Genomic DNA, 20,045 nt, shown 5'->3' with positions numbered 1-20,045 from the left:
GGTGTCGGTGTGTGTGTGTGTGTGTCACAGCGCTGATTCTGAAATTGATGATGTGTCGAGAAAACGCTGTCACTTCCGCGTCGCCGCTGTGTTAAGTTGTGATTGGAAGTGGAGTTCACTGAACTGCCTGCAGAGTAATAGAAGTGTAATGACTTTTATTTAGTGCTTCCACCTTTAAAACAATCTCGTAAGCTTGTATTTGTTTGTGTATCCTGGGAAGCCAGAGTAACGTTACCGGCTACAAGACACGAAGCAAAGCAAGGAGAGAGAGCAAGCTAGCCACTTTGACTGGTGGTCTGTAAGTGGCTGCAGGCTAACTTATGGGAAATGGATTTCCTCTGTGAAATCTTTCAAGCCTTGGTCGCATTGGCAGCTCTAGGTTTTATTGTGGTAAGTAGTTATATCATAGAGTTAATATTGTGTTGGTAGAGATCTGATGTAGCTTGTTTTATGTGAAGCAAAAGCTTTTGCACTCACTGATAGACAGTGTCAGTGTGGATTTCCGTCTCTGTGTGCTTTTTCCATGTAAGAAGTCCTTGAGCAATATATTCATCTTGTACCTTACCCTTATTTTATGATACTTCATTTTCTTTTTACGTTTGATTATAAACACTAAAATTAAGTTGTCAATCCTAAGAAAGTCTAAGTATGACATGAATGCTCCAAAGCATTTGATTTGACTCGCTACTCCAACAACATGTAGCCTTTAACACACATGTCCAAAAAAGAAAAGAGAACCAAAATTCAAAAAACACATATGACATGCAAAGACAACAATTAAAAATGAAATGAAGTAAAACAAACTGTAAATAGCATGTAACAAAAAGAAGGTGACGGGCATACAATTGAAGCATGGCACAGGATAAAACACGGCAACAACAACAAAAACGCTGTGCCTCTGCTTCATTACAGACTTCAGTGGAAGTTCTGATGTGCAGATTTAGTTATCGAAGGTTTTACACATAATACAAATAGTACATGTTCTAAAATATCAAATACATTCACACAGCTCTCGTCCATTCATTTTGTTAAAATTATGTTAAAAAAAAACAACTACCTGACAGGAAGAGTAACAAGAGTGCCATTCTCATATTTCTCCCTTTTTCAGGTGCTCATAATAGCACACGTCACTGCCGGGATGGTGAACCTCACACGCCACGAGAAGGAGAAATACTTCCTCACTGCGACAGGAGAGAAGGAGCTTTTCCCCAGCCTGCATGATCCCCATTCCAGGGAGCTCTCTGTGGTGATCCCGGCCTACAACGAGGAACTCCGAAGTGAGTGAAAGTGGGTTACACCCAGGTTTCTGTCAGGAACTTTTGCACAGTAACTTGTGCAGTGAGGGACACTTTACCTGTTGATGTCCCATCACTGTTCAGCTTTTCTTAAATACAAACACAGCAGACTGTAAAAAGTAATGTTAACACAGTTGGGAAATGGCTATGCAATGCACTGCACATTAACAAAATATATAGGATAGGGCACATTACAAGTCTGTGTTTTAAGGTCCTTATATTTATTTTCTGCTTCAAAATTCCTCTTGCTTAAAGCCACCGAATGCACAGTTGACTCTGTGTTGAAATGATGAATTGTGCACCAACAGTTGACTAGTAAAGCATTCAGTTACCATTCAGGTAGGTGCAGTTTAAATCCCATAATCCTGTTTTCTCGGGCTTCATGTCAAATATGCGTGTACATGTGTGTCATTCCAGTGCCTGTGATGTTGGATGAAGCTACAGAGTACTTGGAACGCAGACAGGTAAGTGCTCAGCCTCATGTGGGCAGTGTTAAACAAAATCTTTATCATAACCTCATTGTAGTTTGATAAAAAGGGACACAATTAAAAGAGTCTGAAGATTATTTAATCAATGATTAAATGAGAATGAGAAGCAGTTTTATCATCCCCTTATGGCTGAATCTGTTATTCTCAAAGTGGCCAGTAGGTGGCATCATTCAACTGAAAAAGTGCCTTTTGTGAAATAAATCCCTCCATATTATTTCCTTACTGCAGAAACAGCATCCTTCTTTTACCTATGAGATCATTGTGGTTGACGATGGCAGCAAAGACAAAACCACAGAGGTGATACTATGTACCAAGAGTTCTATTTTTACTCAGCTGACTTTTGTTTAGCCAAACACTTCAAAGTGATACCAATGGAGATTTTTTTTTTTTCTGTTGTGATGTCCTGCTAGGTTGCTTTGCGGTACAGTAGGAAGTATGGTGCTGATAAAGTGCGGGTCCTGACGCTGGTGAAGAACAGGGGGAAAGGAGGAGCTGTGCGGATGGTGAGACTGTAGATATTAAACTGCAGTACGTCTGCAGCACAAAAGCCACAGTATGGATTTGACTTTTTGATGATTTTTTTTTACTGTGTAATGTTGGTTCTCTTAAAGGGTACTCTGAGCTCCAGAGGGAAAGTCATTCTGATGGCGGATGCTGACGGAGCCACAAAGTTTTCTGACGTTGAGAAAGTGGAGGCTGGACTTAACAACCTCAACCCTAAACCGGTGTGTTGGGTTCATTGTTTGTTTGGTTTGTTGTTCTGTTCTCACATGCATGTATAAAGAGAAGGTGGAATCCTAAAAATGCCTGTCTGTACATTTAGGAGAACATGGCAATTTCCTGTGGTTCCAGGGCTCACCTAGAGCAAGACTCAGTAGCTCAGGTAATTGTCTGTTTGCCTTCTTTTTTTTTTGTAGTAGTAGTATTGTAGTCCGTCCAATAAATAACCACTGTTGTGTCTCTGCCACAGCGATCTGTGTTTCGTACATTCCTTATGTATGGCTTTCACTTCCTGGTGTGGTTCTTGTGCGTGAGAGGGATCAAGGACACACAGTGCGGCTTCAAGCTTTTTACACGTGAGGCTGCGCTCAAGACCTTCTCTTCTCTCCACGTAGAGCAATGGTAAGGAATCGCACTGCACCATGCACACTTTATTACTAATGACTTATTCGTGTAGTAATGTGACAACGGCTGTCATCTGCCTTTGTGTTAAGAGTAAACCTGTTGAGCTGTTTGTGCTGGATCTATGGAAACAATGGGGTTTCCTACCAATTAATCTGTCACTTATTTTGCAATACCTCAAGCAAGTATTATGTTAAAAGAAATAACATGCCTGTAGTGTTTATAATATTGTCTGATTAAGGTTGTTGGGAACATGAATATTAATGCAACTTTTGAACATCTGTTGAGCACTTTCATCTTTCTTCTCACAGGGCTTTTGATGTGGAGCTCCTGTATATTGCCCAGTGTTTTAAAATCCCCATAGCAGAGGTGGCAGTCAACTGGACTGAAATAGAAGGTACGATTTTCATGGGATATGTGGACATGTGTCCTCCCACTGTGCTATCTATCGTTGTTCCATAAATATCTCTGTTGGATGCTTTTGTAAGTCTCTGATTGGCTGATTTTATATATGTTCCAGTTATTCCTTATTTTTAACTACTTACCAAAGCCTACTTACTTCTGCTGTGATAAAGTATTTTGTGATGGAGTTATTGATTGGCCTACCGGCAGTAAAATCAACAAACTGGCATATTTCCTATCAAAGTATCACTTGAGAATGAAGTGCCTGTGTGTTCACTCTGCCAGGGTCCAAGCTGGTCCCGTTTTGGAGCTGGCTGCAGATGGGACGAGACCTGATTTTCATTCGCCTGCGCTACTTCACCAGAGCCTGGAAGCTGCAGTCACCACATAAGACTGACTAGCCAATCAGTCAAGCCCTGGAGTCTCAGAGACAGCCTATGATAGGGCCATCAAACCTTTGGATGAGGAGGGATTGACAACAGTGTCCATCATTCACTGTAAACAACAACAATGAACAAAGTGCAGTATATCACAACCCTTTCCTCTCCAGATGTCATTGGTTGTGAAGTAATGACACAGTTGTGAGTTCTTCATGGTCCTGCCTTTTTTATTTCATTTTATTTGGATTTTGGCTTGTGATGGTCGCTGTTACACGCACATTTCTGTTTCCACGGCTTACAGAATGTCTGTATGACTGATCCGTGTACTAAGTTACCTAATGTTTATTTTGTGGCCAATCAGCTGTAAGTGAGGGAGACTTGTGGTGAAATGTGAAGGATCTCATAATCTGTGTCATGATTCTGACGGGTAGAATGAATGTCACTATATGAGATTTTCAAAAGGGAGGGATTGTATTTTTGAGGAAACATGGCTGTGGGTTGATGGGCTGGATGACTTCAACCAAAATAAAAAATGTCAATGATTTATGATATGATAATCATTATTAACCTACTAACTACAGCTACAACAATCAGTTAATTAATCAATTAGTTGGTCAACAGAAATTTAATCTGAAACTATTTTGACAAAATCTTCTTTTTTGCAAAAATGCCAAACATTTGTTGATTACAGGTTCTCAAATGTTAGAATTTCCTCCTTTTTCTGGTCTTACGTTGCTGTAAAATTAATATTTTGGTGTTTTGGATTTGATTGGACAAATCAAGACATTTAATATTGTCACCATAATCCAGTGGTTCTCAAATGGGGGTACGTGTACCCCTAGGGGTACTTTGGCGGACTGCAGGGGGTACGTGAGATATTTAACACATTGTTTAATAGTTACAAGGCTGTTGTCCAGAACATAGTTCCTCTTTATGTAGACTTTTTTGTCCTACCAAAAATGTGACATTTGGATCACCTTCTTTGGACCTATTCTTGCCTTCCTTCTACTTTTTACAAGTTTCTCACTTTTTTCGAAGTTATGTCACTGTTTTTGAAGTTTTTGATACTATTTTCGACCTATTCTTGCCTTCCTTCCTTCTACCGTCTTTTTTCCAAGGTTTTGTCAGGTTTTTTTTTTATTTTATTTTTTTACAGTTTTTGTTTCCTTTTCCCATCAGTATTTAAATGTCTTCCAGGTACAAGGCTGTTCAGTAAATCTATCGCTGACAGCGCTGTACTGTTCCTCTTCATATAGACTTTTCTTTCTACCAAAAATGATTCACGCTGGTCAGGGGGTACTTAGCTTAAAGAAACAATTCAAAAGGGGTACATTATTGAAAAAAGTTTGAGAACCACTGCCTGTTGCAGCCCACACTACTAACAGTAAAAAAAAAAAAAAAACTTTATATAGCACCTTTCAAAACAAAAGTTACAAAGTGGAGGAAGAAAAGAGAATTAATATAGAGAAATTCTTATATAAAAACAATGTGGTAAAGTACACAAACCACAGAATATAAACTAATAAAATCGAGAAGAAGCCAAGGAAAACAAATGGTTTTTTTTCTTCTTTTTTTTTTTAAAATGTATACTAATTTGGCTTCTGTGACACTGTGGGAGTATCTTTGATAGTCAAGGAGCAGTAACAGCAAAAGCACAATTACCTAGTGTTCCACCTTTTATCTGAGTACAGCCAGAAATCCCTGTACTATAGAACTGAGATTTAATCATAATGGGACAGGAAGGGATCAAGTCTAACTCCAAGAGTTTATACGTTGTGTTTAACATTTGGATAACGTTTGAAACTTGCCTTGGTTGTATTCCGATCTTTTATCGGTCAGCTTTGTCCGTCACACACAAAGCATCACCCTGCTGATGTAATCTTTCTTGAAGTGCTTGATATCTTACTGCAGAATGTATTAACAAATCGTAACACACAGGGTACACAGTGTGACTTTGCTTCCATCTTGGGTCACTGGGTCTCAGTCGGTCATCCTTCAGAGGACACTGGGCTTAGGAGCATATCTGTTTAATATAATTACAAGAACTCAGGATCTGACTCCACTCACAGTTTATTTCATTTGGTATAAAATTAGATTTGACAGCTAAAATCCTCAGATGAAGTTAGAATATTGAATATTATGGAGGGGGGGATGCTGCATTATCATGAGTTTGGCCTTTTCTTGACATGAAAAGGAGTGGGAACCCCTGGATTACATTATCTCACTGAAGTCCCTTTGTCTGTCTCTTAAACCTCATGTGGACATCTTCTTGGACAGCGTTCAACAAGCGTTTTTGCGGTCTGAGTAAATTAAGTTGTTCATAGTGCTGATTTCTTAAGCAAGCCTGAGGTCTAGGCTTCGCGCTGATGCGGATGTCTCTGGGGCCTCTCGGAGCCCCGGGGAGCGCATCCTGTTTGTGCGCTGTCTGTCTGCCTTCTGCGACCAGACAAGAAGCGAAGTAAATTAATAATAATCTGGCTGCTCTTTTCTAGTTTCCTGCCTCAGGATTGAGCTCTTCCGTGAAAAGGTTACGAGATTTACATGAGGAGGGTATTGATTTCATTGACCTCTGAGTCCTACCGTCTCACAGTGATGTCAAAATAGAACCGTTAGTTGTAAGACTTGAAACCAAAAGGAACACTCTCTGAGAGCAGATGTCGCTAGATATGACTCCCGACATGTTTTCTACAGGTGGGGTGGGCGACAACACAAAAAGCCGCAGGAATAAAATTGCTTTTAAATTATTTGGATTTTTTTCTTGTTGTGCTCATTTCTAAAGCTTGAACAAATAGATAGACCATCTATTTGTGGCACACGGCAGCTTATCCTGGTGGTGCATTTTGATGATCCACCTGGTGGTGGTTGGGGGGAAAAAAATCATAAGGTTTTTGACAGGATCCCCAGAGTGCTTTCACTTCGTGTTGGGAGTATTGTTACGTTCCGCAGCAGTTGCTGTAAACTGAAAATGTCAAACTTGTAGACTCACTGTCGCCAGCCGGGCTTGCGTCATTAACTGGACTAGTCATGGCACTCCCAATAAAGGATAGTATCCATCCGCAATGAGACAGACCTCTGTATGGCTCCTAACCACAGATATGAAACAATTTCGATTGTATGAAGAGGGGAAAAAAAACTCTAAGCTTGATTTCACAACACGATTGAATTCGCGGTGGAGGACGGCAGATTGTCGCTTCTTTTTACATTTTTTAGGCTGCAGGTGGTGTGTGTGTGTTTGTCTGTGTGTGTGTGTGTGTGTGTGTCTGTCGGAAAGTAGGCCTAATAATAGCCGAAATTGTTATTTAATGATACATTTTAGGCTACTAAGTCCCATTTGAAATTGATATAGCCTACATAAGTTCTTACACTAATATAAAAGTTAAATAAAAACATGGCTCCCAGCACCTAGAATTTAGGCCACACACCATTGGCAAACAGTTGTGGCCTGCTAAAGGCAAAAAATAACTCTAAAATAAAATAAATGAGTGCTTACTTCCAGCGTCATTGCAGTGAGATCTGCCACATTAATCCCTATTAAAATAGGCCTATTATACAACATGAGCAAACAAATAACCAAACATGTATAAAAGAATTTACCGAAAGAACCTATCACAACTTTAGGATAATACAGGTATAACACAAACACACTGTAAAACACTGTAAGAACAGTTTAAGACTAGGCTACTGCAGTCTGTCTGGGAAGGGTAAACAGGTGTGATTGTTTTACATCCTGACCTCCGTTAGTTAGAGCCAACTATGCCGATGACTGGGAGGCATGTGGCTCAGGTGGGACGCAAACATACGCACATGCACGCGCGCAAATGCATCCAGCTGCCGGGCCCTGAATCTAAAATCCTGGGAAAGTTCCAGGAGGGGGAAGGCGGAGGGATCTTACATGCAGGCGCTGCGGTTCCAGCCAGGCTGACGCCGCCGAGGCTGTGTGGCGCTCTGCTGGGGCTGCTGGAGGAGCGGAGGCTCCGGGCTCTTCAAACCTGCGTCAATACGGCCGCAGACTGCCAGGACAATACCGGAAGATAGTGTGACTGTACCTTCACAATAAATGTTTGTAGCTGAACAATAAGGGATGGTCCACACGACCGTTGTTGGGCTGAGGTGCTGCCACTGGGAAAATAAAATGGGAATGGTGAGTTATATTTTCATTAATTGCTATATATATATATATATATATATATATATATATATATATATATATATATATATATTATATTTGCATGTAGGTCTAATCGGCTCTGTAAAACTTGTTTTTGTTTTCGACTGACACCTTGCAACTGCATAGTCAACGACGCTTTTATTTTGAAACGTGCATCTGGATGCAATCTTTATTGAGGCTGACTTGACACTTTAACGTCAACACACACACACACACGCACGCACACACACCCACACACACACACACACACACACACACACGCGCACGCACACACACGCTCACACGCTCGCACACAAACTGACACACGCCTTCGCTGTTCCACTGTGCTGGCTCGACCTACTACAGACAGGGAAGCCTCCACACGCACAAGGCTGTCTGCGGTGCACTTGTTATCACAACAGAGGTGAGTGAATAAACACATAATTGCATATTTCCAGAAATTTACAATTTCCTTTTTTATGTCCTATGTTGCTGTAGATGTGTTGCCAAGTTGAATATTTAAGATGGTTCTTGTTAAATACTATTAAATACAGTGCTCACTCCTACTGCCAGGCAACTTTTTGTGGATTAAATATTCTAGTATTATTTTCATATATTGACATGACTGGGTTTAGACAAATATAATGTTACAGCTGAGAATAGATAATCAATAGATAGGCTAGGGCTATTAGTTCTAGTTCGGCACTATTTTGAGCACAAAGTGAAGACTATTCAAGGAAGTGTTATTACGGTTCTCTTTGAAACATGTACTTGACTGACTGATTGAACTTAAGTTTACAGTATAGTGACATGTTGTCAAACTAGGATGCTTTTGGGTGCCAAGCTTCTGTCTACCGTCAAGGTAGGCTTTTAGAGGTTAGGGCAGATACCGGATTCTGTAGCGGTAAAATGACTCGTTGTAGTCGTAGTAAAAGGAAACTGGCGTGTTTACTTTTTTGGGAAGGGGGTGTCCTGGTGATAAAGCAGTAGGTAATTAGCCTATCTGAGCCTGCAGACTGAGTGACGCCAAGCTCCATAAAGCAGCAGCGGCAGACTGATGCCGCATTGAGCTCGTGCGCTTTTGCTGTAAATCCCAGCTGTCTTGTTTGTCTGCGGGAAACCGGTGTTGGTCACATAAACATAGGACATAATATAGGGCTGATTCACACTACTTCTTACCTGTGTGTATTTTGAGATCCATCTTATTGAATAGCCACAAAGTCTTGGATTTAAGTGGAAATTATATTGTGGTTATGTTGTGTATTTTAGAATAATAGGGTGTCCAAGCCATGTAGTTGTGGTTAAAAGGGCTTCACCTTTTATAAATTATTCGTCTGCATGGGCGGTTATAATCTGACATGCAAAATGATTTAGTCTACAACATTATTGCAAAAACTTTGAGTCAAACATGATAGGTGTTCTGCCACAGGAGATACAACAAGTAGATAACTATAATAAACTTAGGCTACTATTGAGTCTCAGACATACATAAATATTTGGGAAACGTTGGGTTGCTGCTGTAGTGATGCGCATCAAAGGGTTCCATGATTTTGATTGGGACTAAATATAAGTAGGTTACCTAAATATACTGGAATAGACTAAATACTTAATATTTTGTCTCTTTCTGTTCATCTAAAAACTAGGTGGTAGTCTATAGAAGAAATAAACACAAAAACAGTGAGAGCTCTCTGTCTGTCTGTCTGCCTCCCTCCCTCCCTCTCTCTCTCCCTCTCCCCCTCCTGTCCTGTGATGTGTTCTGGCCAGACAGTATGGCTCCTGGGCGTCAGTGGCATGATTATAGAAACAGAGGCCAGAAAGGACATTCCTCATTGTTGGTGAATCTAGAAATGAGCTTGGTCATCTTGCCCTGCTCTTTCTGAAACAGTTTTGGTTTGTGTTTCATTTTCTCCATAGAGAATAATAACCTTGTTGCAGATGCAGGCATAGTCTCTGTAGAATTGTCCAGCTGATACAGCCTCCTTATCATGGAAATCTACCTCTAAAGCCAAGATTGCTAAATATGAGTAGAATTTGCTCATGTGGTGTTCAGTCTTTGGTTTCATTCTGGCTGTTGTCATCACTCCAGACCAGCTTATCACCTTAGTGACTTTGGCTAAATTCCTTTTACAATTAAATCCCAAGTTCTCTTTTTTTACCTAACCACTGAACTCTTTGTCCAGCCATGCATCTGTTTCAGCTAAATTAGACATTAATACTATCTCTCTCTTCTCTTGCCAGGTGATTGAAATTTGACCTGGATTTCTGGCTGTGTGAGGAATAACCTTCCCTGCAGGAGGCTTCAAATCCATAGCTGCCGGATCCCTTCTGTGCCAACACAGGAGAGGATTTAGAGTTTGCGCTGCACTGGGGGGAGTTCAACTCCACCAGCGTTGCTCGGAAGTAACAGCGGAATACAAAAAGCAGCCTCTGTTTACACAGACTCAACCCGCTACCTCTTTTATCCTTACTTCTGTCCCGGCTTCTTATTATTAGCCTCCTTACTCCTGTCCTCTGGGGAACGTTTATCCCTTTAACAGCATCCATCACCTCCCCTCGCAAATCATTTATCCATCTCATAATGAACTCCTCTGCCTCCATTACATCCCTATTCTCCTTCACCAGCCCAGCAGTAAAACGCCTGCTGGGCTGGAAACAAGGGGATGAGGAGGAGAAGTGGGCAGAAAAGGCTGTGGATTCTCTAGTGAAGAAACTAAAGAAGAAGAAAGGGGCAATGGAGGAGCTGGAGAGAGCCCTCAGCTGCCCTGGGCAGCCCAGTGAGTATCACAGTTTTAAACAGTAGTAGTCTAGTCTAGTGGTTCCCAATCTGGAAGTCCCCCATCGAGAGGGTCACAAGATAAACTTGCAGGGCCTCAAGAGGATTTACAGGATAAGAAAGAGGACAAAACGTGCTACTGCCATACAAAATAGTTTATTGTTTCTGACATATGTCTTTAATGCCTAAAGGCTTTGCTTGTTTATGCTTTTACTTCTACCTCGCTGGGCCTCTAAACAATATTCAAATGAAACAGTTTGAGTTGGAAAAAAATCCCTCTTTGGACTCACAACTTATTAATAATTATGAAACGTGATGAGAGGGCACATGTAATGTTTTAGTTTAGGGGTCATAAGGTAAAAAGGTTAGGAACCACTGGTCTAGTCTGTAAAGAGGATGTTTCATACTTGTGGAGTTACAGGTTTTATTGCAACACATTCACCCCAATTTCAATGTGGTGTCAACTGCACATGGTAAATAAACTTGACCTCAAACAGATGCCATTTGTCAATGTCTTGCACAATAAGACTGCTATTTTGAGCTGTTCTGGAAAACAAATATTATTACTAAAAGCCTGAAACATTTAATTGTACTAGTCTTATTATCATTTATGTGACTTAAAATGCAATACCATCAGGTTAACTGAAGATTAGGCAGAAGAGTTACTGTTGGACTTCCAAATATCTTCTTGTACCTTGCAAACTTCCATTTTAAAAGTGCATAAGAAGTAGTAACTGCATAACAGATACTTTTCACTGTCTAGAAAATACAAGACAAAGTACCAAGTGCTAATTTCAGTCTGATAACAATGGTAACAAATGTGTCACATCATGATTAAGGCTTCAAACAACGGAAATTTAAACGCACAACACAACCTGCTCATTTCTTCAAGCTGTAATAAAGTCTGTGCTGTTTAATTTGAATCCTTCAGGCAAGTGTGTGACGATTCCTCGGTCGCTGGATGGGAGGTTGCAGGTGTCCCACAGGAAGGGACTGCCCCATGTTATCTACTGCAGGGTGTGGCGCTGGCCTGACCTGCAATCCCACCATGAGCTCAAAGCCCTGGAGTGCTGCGAGTTCGCTTTTGGCTCCAAGCAGAAGGACATCTGTGTTAACCCTTACCACTACAGGCGCGTGGAGACTCCAGGTACACGCATTATCAGAGAACATCATATACATTTGCTGTGAAAAAAAAAAAGGTAATTGTTTAATTTTAATATCAGAACAGTACATTTTATTTTTGGATTCCCAACCAGAGACAGGACATTTGATCTAATACAATGTTCCCAAGCCAAAAGGATTTGCAGTAACATAATCTTTTATAACAGCATCTGGCTCTTGCTCTGGGTCTCTCTTTGTCTCCATTTGCTCCCTGTCTACCTTTTTCTTTCCTTTTTTTCGTCTCCTCTCAGTGCTGCCACCAGTTCTGGTCCCACGCCACAGCGAGTTCAACCCTCAACACAGTTTACTGGCGAAGTTCAGGAACACCTCCCTGCACAACGAGCCTCTAATGCCCCAGAACGCCACCTACCCAGACTCCTTCCCTGCGCTGCCCTGCTCCTCCTTCTCTTCCTCCCCTTCTCCCCTCGTCCAATCTCCCACCTCACAGAGTTTCCCCAACTCCCCCAACAGCTCTGCAGAGCCTGGCAGTCCGTATCACATCACAGGTAGGAATCAAAACAAGCAAGCCGATTCTTTTAAGTGTTATGTCTATGTGAACTTGCAGCAAAATACCTGTCACGCCAGCAGGTTTCTGACTTTTTTCATGACCTCTTTGATGAGTGCACATCAATTAGCTTTCCCACTTATCCTCTTCTTATGATTTGTGACGTGCTTTTTCCAGCTGAGACTCCCCCTCCTCCGTATAGCATGATGGAGACGAGCCCTCAAGATGATGTAAAGCCCAACAACTCCACAGAAACCCTCAAACTCACATTTTCTGCTCCGCACAGAGGTAACTTCAGTTCACACAAGAGGAGACATGCAGAAAATAGAAATGCATACAATATAAGTAGTATTGATGCATATGAAGTAACAAGCAATATATACAATGACATAATGCAATCGGTCTATGGATAAAGATGTTGTTATACTGTTTATACTGAGGCACTAACATCTCTAGTTGTATTTGTACCACTGCAAGTAATGTCGCCAATGTTTACATCAATGTGATAATGTATCTAAAATGAAATATACCATAGGATATTTTACCCTTAATACCCAAGTAAAACCTTCCTTGTGTTCCTGTTTAGATTTACGGCCCGTATGTTATGAGGAACCAGAGTACTGGTGTTCAGTAGCTTATTATGAGCTTAACAACCGGGTCGGGGAGACTTTCCATGCATCGTCCCGCAGCGTCTTGGTAGACGGCTTTACGGACCCATCCAACAACAAGAACCGCTTCTGCCTCGGCCTGCTATCCAATGTCAACCGCAACTCCACCATCGAACACACACGCAGGCACATAGGCAAAGGTAGGCTGGATGACTCATGCAGGAAATTCAAATCGGAGCACAACCTTTTCAATAATTCCTTTATGGACTTAATATGGTATGAGCCATAGCAAGAACTGAGCGGAACGTTGTTTGCAAAAATTTATCTACACACAAAGTTTTTTTTTATTTTTTATAGATGCCCATTGAGTGCATGTGGGTGTGTCTTTGTAAGCAATCACTTCACTACAGCTTGTCTCCTTGTGCTGAATCCTTCATGCCAAACATAGTTTTTTCTCATGATAAAAGAGTTTAGAAAGCCTGCCTTTGTTTGACAGACATCAAGCCTCTCTGGGTTACAGTAAACTGTGCACTCTGTGGTTTTGCATGATAGGGGTGAGTCAAAGGGTTGAGGGAATTTGGTCCCCAACTCACAGATGCAACTGACACTACTCAGACATTCCTCATTTAAAAGCAAAGATGTCCTTGTGGGTTTCATCTGGCAGGATATGAGAAAAACACCACATTTTCAGTTTGTATACAATAAAGTGATAGAATATGTATATCTTTAATTACATGTTTTCTTGGATACAAGCTGTTTTTTGCTCTTTTGACATGCTGTGACATTTTAAGTGCTTGCACCACAGTAAAATGACTTTTTTTTCACTTTTTAATTTAAATGGATAATTCAGGTCTTTTGAAATGGGGTTGTATGAGGTACTTATCAATAGTCAGTATTACCTACAATATATGGTGGTCCGTACGCCCCCAGAGAGAAGCAGACAGGAGTACCGATATGGTAGCTAAGCAATGTGGATGGGGCCAGACAGCAAAACCTATTTTAACCACCTTAAAAAATGCCCACCTAAAAAATCTATATCAGTTTAAGTGTACGCTATGTTTAAAATATTTTCACCGCTTTACCTTGCTGTCAGACAGCCCTTTCCGACGGGAGCTAAAGCCGTCTATGCTCTCTTCAAAGACTAGTTGCTGGTCTACCGCTGCCTCTATTGGTTAGTTTGTTAGTTCCTAACCCTTTTAAAACGTCAAACTAACTGATCAAGTCAGTGGTAGACCACAACTCCTGTGTTATGTAAAGTAAAATCATTGTTTTTGAGACTTTGAAGAGAGCATAGATGTATACAACAGCTTCAGTTCCCCGTCAGAAAGGGCTGTCTGCTTTAAGCTTCCGTGTCAGTACTCCTGTCTGCTTCTTCAAACTGGGGGCGTGCTGACCACCATCTACTGTAGGTAATACACTGACTATGGATAAGTACCTCATACAACCCCACTTCAAAAGATCCAGACTATCACTTTAAGACTATTTGATTTCCTCCTCCATTTCTCTCAGGTTTACACCTGTACTATGTGGGCGGCGAGGTGTACGCAGAGTGTCTGAGCGACAGCAGTATCTTCGTCCAGAGCCGCAACTGCAACTTCCAGCATGGCTTCCACGCCACCACTGTGTGTAAGATCCCCAGCGGCTGTAGCCTGAAGATCTTCAACAACCAGCTGTTTGCCCAGCTCCTCGCCCAATCTGTTAACCATGGCTTTGAGGTCGTCTATGAGCTCACTAAGATGTGCACCATCCGCATGAGCTTTGTTAAGGTACTGAGCTTTCTTGTAAAATTAAGAAATTGGGAATAGGCACAGAAATGCAGATGGTGATCATCCTTTTGCCCACAATTCTGCTTGATCCCTAAAAGGCTTAATAGAGGGTTGGGTATCCACTCAAAGTTTCTCACTGTAACTTAATATGCTATTATTTTGGACTTGATGTGCTGTTGAGCATGCAAAATCCTACTGTACACAAGGTGGGATTACACTTGTTCACTTAGCACCCATTCATTTTGATAGTTAATTGAACTGTCAACATGCGCAGCAAAGATTTATGGTTTCCTCTCCTCAGGGCTGGGGTGCTGAATACCACCGTCAGGATGTCACCAGCACCCCCTGCTGGATCGAAGTACATCTGCACGGGCCTCTGCAGTGGCTGGACAAGGTCCTCACACAGATGGGCTCCCCTCACAACCCCATTTCTTCAGTGTCATAACATGGACATACATGTGTGTGCTGTTGGTCCTTCACACAGGTAGTCGTAGATTCTGTATGTTCTGCTATGTCCAGGTTTTATGTCCTATGGTCCCATCTCAAGCAAAATTACAAAAATATGATACCCACAGCTTTCGACATATCATGCCGCATAACTGAAACACATGAGTGATTGAATTTCATTTTGCTCATGTACGTAGTTAAATAATCAAGTGTTCATTTATTTCAGTAAGACTGTGATACAGCATTTATCCTCTCTCTCTCTCTGTTGTTTGGGACATTAACTGCACTCCAAAATAAGAAAAATGGGATTTATGTATCTGTAGGTACTGAAAGACTTTTACATGTTGTAAATGTTATTAGTTGTATGTACTGTATTTCCACGTGATGAATGTTTGACTTTATGTATTATTTGCTTATTACTTGTTCCATTAAAGTTGTTTTTTCTTAAAGAATCCACATTTTTTACAAGATTTGAATTTATACAGCATTTTTTCCCCATGTTAAAGAACAAAGCATCATATTGCAATACAAGCACACAGTCTCAATATTAGCATCATAATTTCACTCTCATACTCACAGCAGGATACATACTTACAATAGCATACAGTAGAGTACCGTTCAACAGAGCTAGCATGACCAATATTTATCTCACCAAACTTATTTTGTGTTCTTTTTTTGTATACAGTTAGAATTTACTGTCCGTGCAGCAGCTACAGATAAACAGGGATATAAAATCTTGTGGTAAAAACAAGTCCTGAAAGCCCCACTTTACTGAAGAGGATTCAGACATGCCTTACCCAATTGATTGTCACATGTAACAACACTTCATGTTCAAGAGAAAATATTTAAAAACAAAGTGAAGATCAATAATTCATTAAGAGAAAACAGACTTAAAAGTATTACAGGCAACACTCAAGCACACAAAGAAACAAATGTTTTTTTTTTTTATCAATGAAAAAGAAAGATGATCAAATTGAGCTCACAGTACTATTTCGTTGATGAACTGAGGCTTCAACATCTAATTCATTTTGACTAGACAATTACAACAATACCTTCATTATTACTGCCACATGAAGAAAGATAACTAACAGAAAGAATGGGAACTAAAAGGCAGATTCACAATAAGTAAATATAAAAAGAAATAGCACCAAACATTGTCAGAAATTCACGCCTTTTGAGGGATTTAGATCAGTCCACCAGTCTCTACACGCCTTGTCCCTTGATTACTTTATTGATTAGTTATTTTTTCTTCGGCATGGCTGGGGAAATTCATGTTTACGGTTACTATCCATTTACGCATGACGTGCCAGTATTTCTTCAGTGTTCTCTATACATCACAAATACCAAGGTAAAACACTGACAGGCTGGTGTCAACAGCCCTGGAACTGCTGCTGTGATTGGCTGCGACTCTGTGTGGCCAGGAGTTGCTGCTGCTGCTGCAGGAAGCTGATCACCTCTGGACTTCTGAGCAATGACTGAAGGACACACATTCAAATTTCAGAGCAAAATACAACAGCCACAACACCTTACACAATTTCTCAATACAGTGAAAACGAATGTCGTCCAGTCTGGGTGGAAGAACACAAGAAACCCAATGTAAAACCTGCTCACTTAGAAACTTAGCAGATGCATGCAAGTAATTTGGACAAAGTGTTCAGCCATGCTCTACAACTTAGCCTAGCTGCTGAGCATGGCAACATCAGGGATCACTTAATAGTTTGAGTATGAACATGATGCAAAGCATATGCCAAACAACACAAACTGCTCTGGAGGCTCGTGTTGGCCCTTTCAAAGTAGCTTCATGTTGTTGTTTTTCTTTCAATTTGTCTGCCACCCATCTGGAGTTGCATCATTGCACAATCAGTCAATCTGACCGCCTATGACTTACCAGTCTTTTCTGGTTGAGGACCTGCTCTATCAGGGAGGGTCTGGCTGGCCGGTCCCCCATGGCACCCAGACGCTGTTTGTTTACAGACACAGGCCTCTCCTCTGAGTTTTCCTGGTTAACACACAAAAAAGACAAAAACAAGCTATTAACTAGGAGTGCTTTATTTAATATTTGTATTGTGGTTCAGTAAAGTCTGAAGAATAGGGCCAGGAAAACACATGTGCCAATGAGTTCAGCCCTAGTAATGTAAACTGCATTGTAAGCTGAGTTTACAACTCTCACATTCCAATCTTCTTCAGTCATCTACATGTAGATATTAGTTGTAATACAAGTGTACTTTGTATGGTTTGTAGGACAGTTTCCACCACATCATGATGGGATCAAATGAATGCATCTAGGTACAAAAGTATCAATTAAGCTTAATCTTACATCAAGTTTTCCACTGGACATGGCCTGATCACTCTTCTTCTTCTTGTACTTGTCTTTGTACATCTTGTTGCGGTGTTTTTTGCACATCCACGGTTTCCTCTGCTTGGCCACCTGCGTTGTGGTTTCCGTACATCCGTCATAGGTGCACTGTTTAGGAGCGTTGTCGCCCTCCGAGGTCTCCTCGTCGTTGAGTTCCTCCGGGCTCGCGGCGCTGTCTCTGGGATCCGAAGTGTCCAGAACGTCGCTCTCCTCGTCCTGATCATCCATGTCGTAGGAGGAGACGTTGTTCTCCGGTTCGTGCGGCGTTATAACATTTCTGCTGTCAACTACTCCGCTTTTACTCACGTAGTACCTTTGTCCGTCTTTAGTGAGCAGGAGAGTTGAGTCTTTGTCTTTGTTTGCTGATGCTAAATTGTCATCTTCATTCATGATTGCGGTGTAACGTTACAAATACAGTATAACGTTAGCAGCGGCTATCTAGCTAACTACCATCCCTTTGGAGTCAGCTCACGTTAGCTAGCTAGTTTAGTTAGCTAACACAGCTGCCCACCCACTTTCATATATTACTGGGCCTTCATCTGCTTTGAGGCGGTATGTCGTAAATATACCATGATTTGAAAAATAGTCGTATGACTTCTAGCCGCCTACCATGATACCTCCATAGGTTTACTGTCACTATGCTCTCGCTGCATTTCGATAACAAGGATTTTCTTCTTCGCTGCAATGGTGCCATGTGTTTGAGTGACCCTTAGTGGTCAACATAACAAGTTTCAAGTAATTCTTTTTTATTCGTCATATGCTTTTATATATGTCTATGGTCATATGTAGGTTAACACCATAAGTTAACACCGGTACAACAACATGTATTTGACAAGAGAACGGGTCAACTCAGCAATAAAAAGCACTATTCGTTTGTTTATATGTGTGGTTTTTGTGGACTAGAAGAGACTGTTTCCCATCTATTTTTTCACTGTTTATTATAGAACGTTCTGGATGGAGGTAGACACATTTAGAAGAAACTTAAGATAAATGTTGAAATAAATATGTTTGATGTGATGCTATGTTTTTGTCTAGATAAGATTGAAACTTATTATTATTATTATTATTATTATTATTATTATTATTATTATTATTATTATTATTATTATACAACTATTTATTATTTTTTAGAAATTTCCTTATCGATAAGAAAAAATGGTCAGGAAACAAGCCAACTTTCCTGCTCTTTATTAATGAATTTCAGCAATATAGCACCCTTTTATTTAATATTAAAAACGATTTAAAACAAAAAAGCCATCAAGACCTTGAAGTTTAACACATGCTCTGGCATTATGAAATGTAATTTTTTTTTGCATGTCTTTTTTTGTTCCTGTTTTGTAATGTCTATTCTATGTATGTGTGTACCTTTGTGTATGAACTTTTGTAAAATAAATAATGGAAAAAATAAGCACTAGTCCCTGTAATAAGAGCACTAGTCATATACAATACAAAATGACAATAAGATGTAAGATAGGGTGAATATGAATTCACCCTATGAATATAACATAGCACTATAAGAAAATGAAGATTCTCTGGTGGCAGAGATCACAAAAACGTGAAATAACCTTCAGAGATCTTTGAGGGTACCTTACCTGAATGTTATTTATACTATTGTATGACACTGTTATGACATTATAACATTTATTTTTTACTTTTTTTGGCATACTATAATATAACATGTTTTGTGACATACTGTGCAATGACATTTTTTGTGATATGGTACAGTATTAAATGTTCATGGCATACTATATTATGACATTTGTTTTGACATTTTGTATGGTACGCTATACTATGAATTAATGTTAAATTATTAGATGTTGTATGGCACGCTATATAAAAACATTTTATGACAAACTATACTATGACTTTTTAACACATTTTTGTGACATTTATTACAACATACTATACTATGACATATATTTTATGACGTACTATACTATGACTTTTAATGATATTTATGACCTACTATACTAACTTTAATGATTTTTTTATGATTTTTAATTACTTTTTTAAATGACTTTTTATGACTTTTATGTTTTTACGACATACTATACTATGACTTTTTTAATTACTTTTTATGATGTACTATACTATTACTTTTTAATTACTTTTTTACAACATACTATACTATGACTTTTTAATGATTGTTATGACATGACTTTTTAATAACCTTTTAATGATTTTTTATGTATGCTATACTATTACTTTTTTGTTACTTTTTACGACATACTATACTGTGACTACTTACATGAATTTTTTAAGGCATACTATACTATGACTAATTTTACGACATACTATGCTTAGACTTTTATGACTTTTTTCGAAATAATATACTATGACTTTTTTTTGACATACTAAACCGTGAATTTTTTTGACATACTATGCTATGACTTTTAATGACATTTTTCAACTTAATATACTATAATTTTTTTTCAACATACTATACTATGACTTTTTTCAACATACTATACTATGACTTTTTATGACTTTTTTTCGACATACTTATACTATGACTTTTCATGGCTTTTTTTCAACATATTATACTATGACTTTTTATGACTTTTTTTCAACATACTATACTATGACTTTTTATGA

At 39.7% G+C, this 20,045-nt stretch overlaps 3 protein-coding genes across 4 annotated transcripts; 2 read left to right on the top strand and 1 right to left on the bottom strand.

The window, feature by feature from the left end:
* Window positions 1-67: 67 nt before the first annotated feature.
* Window positions 68-4,231, top strand: alg5 (ALG5 dolichyl-phosphate beta-glucosyltransferase). Its single transcript, XM_078266317.1, has 10 exons — window positions 68-390; window positions 1,109-1,277; window positions 1,713-1,759; window positions 2,012-2,080; window positions 2,194-2,286; window positions 2,395-2,508; window positions 2,607-2,666; window positions 2,754-2,905; window positions 3,217-3,302; window positions 3,593-4,231. Exons 1-10 carry the CDS (start codon window positions 328-330, stop codon window positions 3,706-3,708), a joined length of 969 nt encoding a protein of 322 aa, XP_078122443.1. The 5' UTR covers window positions 68-327; the 3' UTR covers window positions 3,709-4,231.
* Window positions 4,232-7,717: 3,486 nt separating this feature from the next.
* On the top strand, window positions 7,718-15,550 carry smad9 (SMAD family member 9). 2 transcript variants are annotated; one of them, XM_078265779.1, is made up of 8 exons: window positions 7,718-7,828; window positions 10,073-10,608; window positions 11,539-11,754; window positions 12,020-12,274; window positions 12,451-12,561; window positions 12,860-13,081; window positions 14,391-14,647; window positions 14,949-15,550. In XM_078265779.1, exons 2-8 carry the CDS (start codon window positions 10,413-10,415, stop codon window positions 15,090-15,092), a joined length of 1,401 nt encoding a protein of 466 aa, XP_078121905.1. In that variant the 5' UTR covers window positions 7,718-7,828; window positions 10,073-10,412; the 3' UTR covers window positions 15,093-15,550. The 2 variants fall into 2 exon arrangements, with proteins under 2 accessions (XP_078121905.1, XP_078121904.1); XM_078265778.1 differs by lacking the exon at window positions 7,718-7,828 and adding an exon at window positions 8,126-8,258.
* rfxap (regulatory factor X-associated protein) lies at window positions 15,287-18,135 on the bottom strand. Its single transcript, XM_078265780.1, has 3 exons — window positions 17,412-18,135; window positions 16,983-17,093; window positions 15,287-16,569 (listed from the first exon to the last, which is right to left on the bottom strand). The coding sequence occupies exons 1-3, from the start codon at window positions 17,838-17,840 to the stop codon at window positions 16,465-16,467; spliced, it is 645 nt and encodes a 214-aa protein (XP_078121906.1). The 5' UTR covers window positions 17,841-18,135; the 3' UTR covers window positions 15,287-16,464.
* Window positions 18,136-20,045: the final 1,910 nt, after the last annotated feature.

This window comes from Sander vitreus, chromosome 13 (assembly GCF_031162955.1).
Source record: "Sander vitreus isolate 19-12246 chromosome 13, sanVit1, whole genome shotgun sequence".
NCBI lineage: Eukaryota > Metazoa > Chordata > Actinopteri > Perciformes > Percidae > Sander > Sander vitreus.
This window is presented reverse-complemented; position numbering and strand designations above follow the sequence as displayed.

Excerpts from the sequence above, each read along its gene's own strand:
- alg5 (XM_078266317.1), top strand. The coding sequence starts at position 328 with ATGGATTTCCTCTGTGAAATCTTTCAAGCCTTGGTCGCATTGGCAGCT. Across the intron at positions 2,667-2,753 it reads AGCAAGACTCAGTAGCTCAG|CGATCTGTGTTTCGTACATT; the intron begins GTAATTGTCTGT and ends TCTCTGCCACAG. Across the intron at positions 2,906-3,216 it reads TCTCTCCACGTAGAGCAATG|GGCTTTTGATGTGGAGCTCC; the intron begins GTAAGGAATCGC and ends TTCTTCTCACAG.
- rfxap (XM_078265780.1), bottom strand. The coding sequence starts at position 17,840 with ATGAATGAAGATGACAATTTAGCATCAGCAAACAAAGACAAAGACTCA. Across the intron at positions 17,094-17,411 it reads TGTCCAGTGGAAAACTTGAT|GAAAACTCAGAGGAGAGGCC; the intron begins GTAAGATTAAGC and ends TGTGTTAACCAG. Across the intron at positions 16,570-16,982 it reads TCCTCAACCAGAAAAGACTG|TCATTGCTCAGAAGTCCAGA; the intron begins GTAAGTCATAGG and ends TGTGTCCTTCAG.
- smad9 (XM_078265779.1), top strand. The coding sequence starts at position 10,413 with ATGAACTCCTCTGCCTCCATTACATCCCTATTCTCCTTCACCAGCCCA. Across the intron at positions 13,082-14,390 it reads ACGCAGGCACATAGGCAAAG|GTTTACACCTGTACTATGTG; the intron begins GTAGGCTGGATG and ends CATTTCTCTCAG. Across the intron at positions 14,648-14,948 it reads TCCGCATGAGCTTTGTTAAG|GGCTGGGGTGCTGAATACCA; the intron begins GTACTGAGCTTT and ends TCCTCTCCTCAG.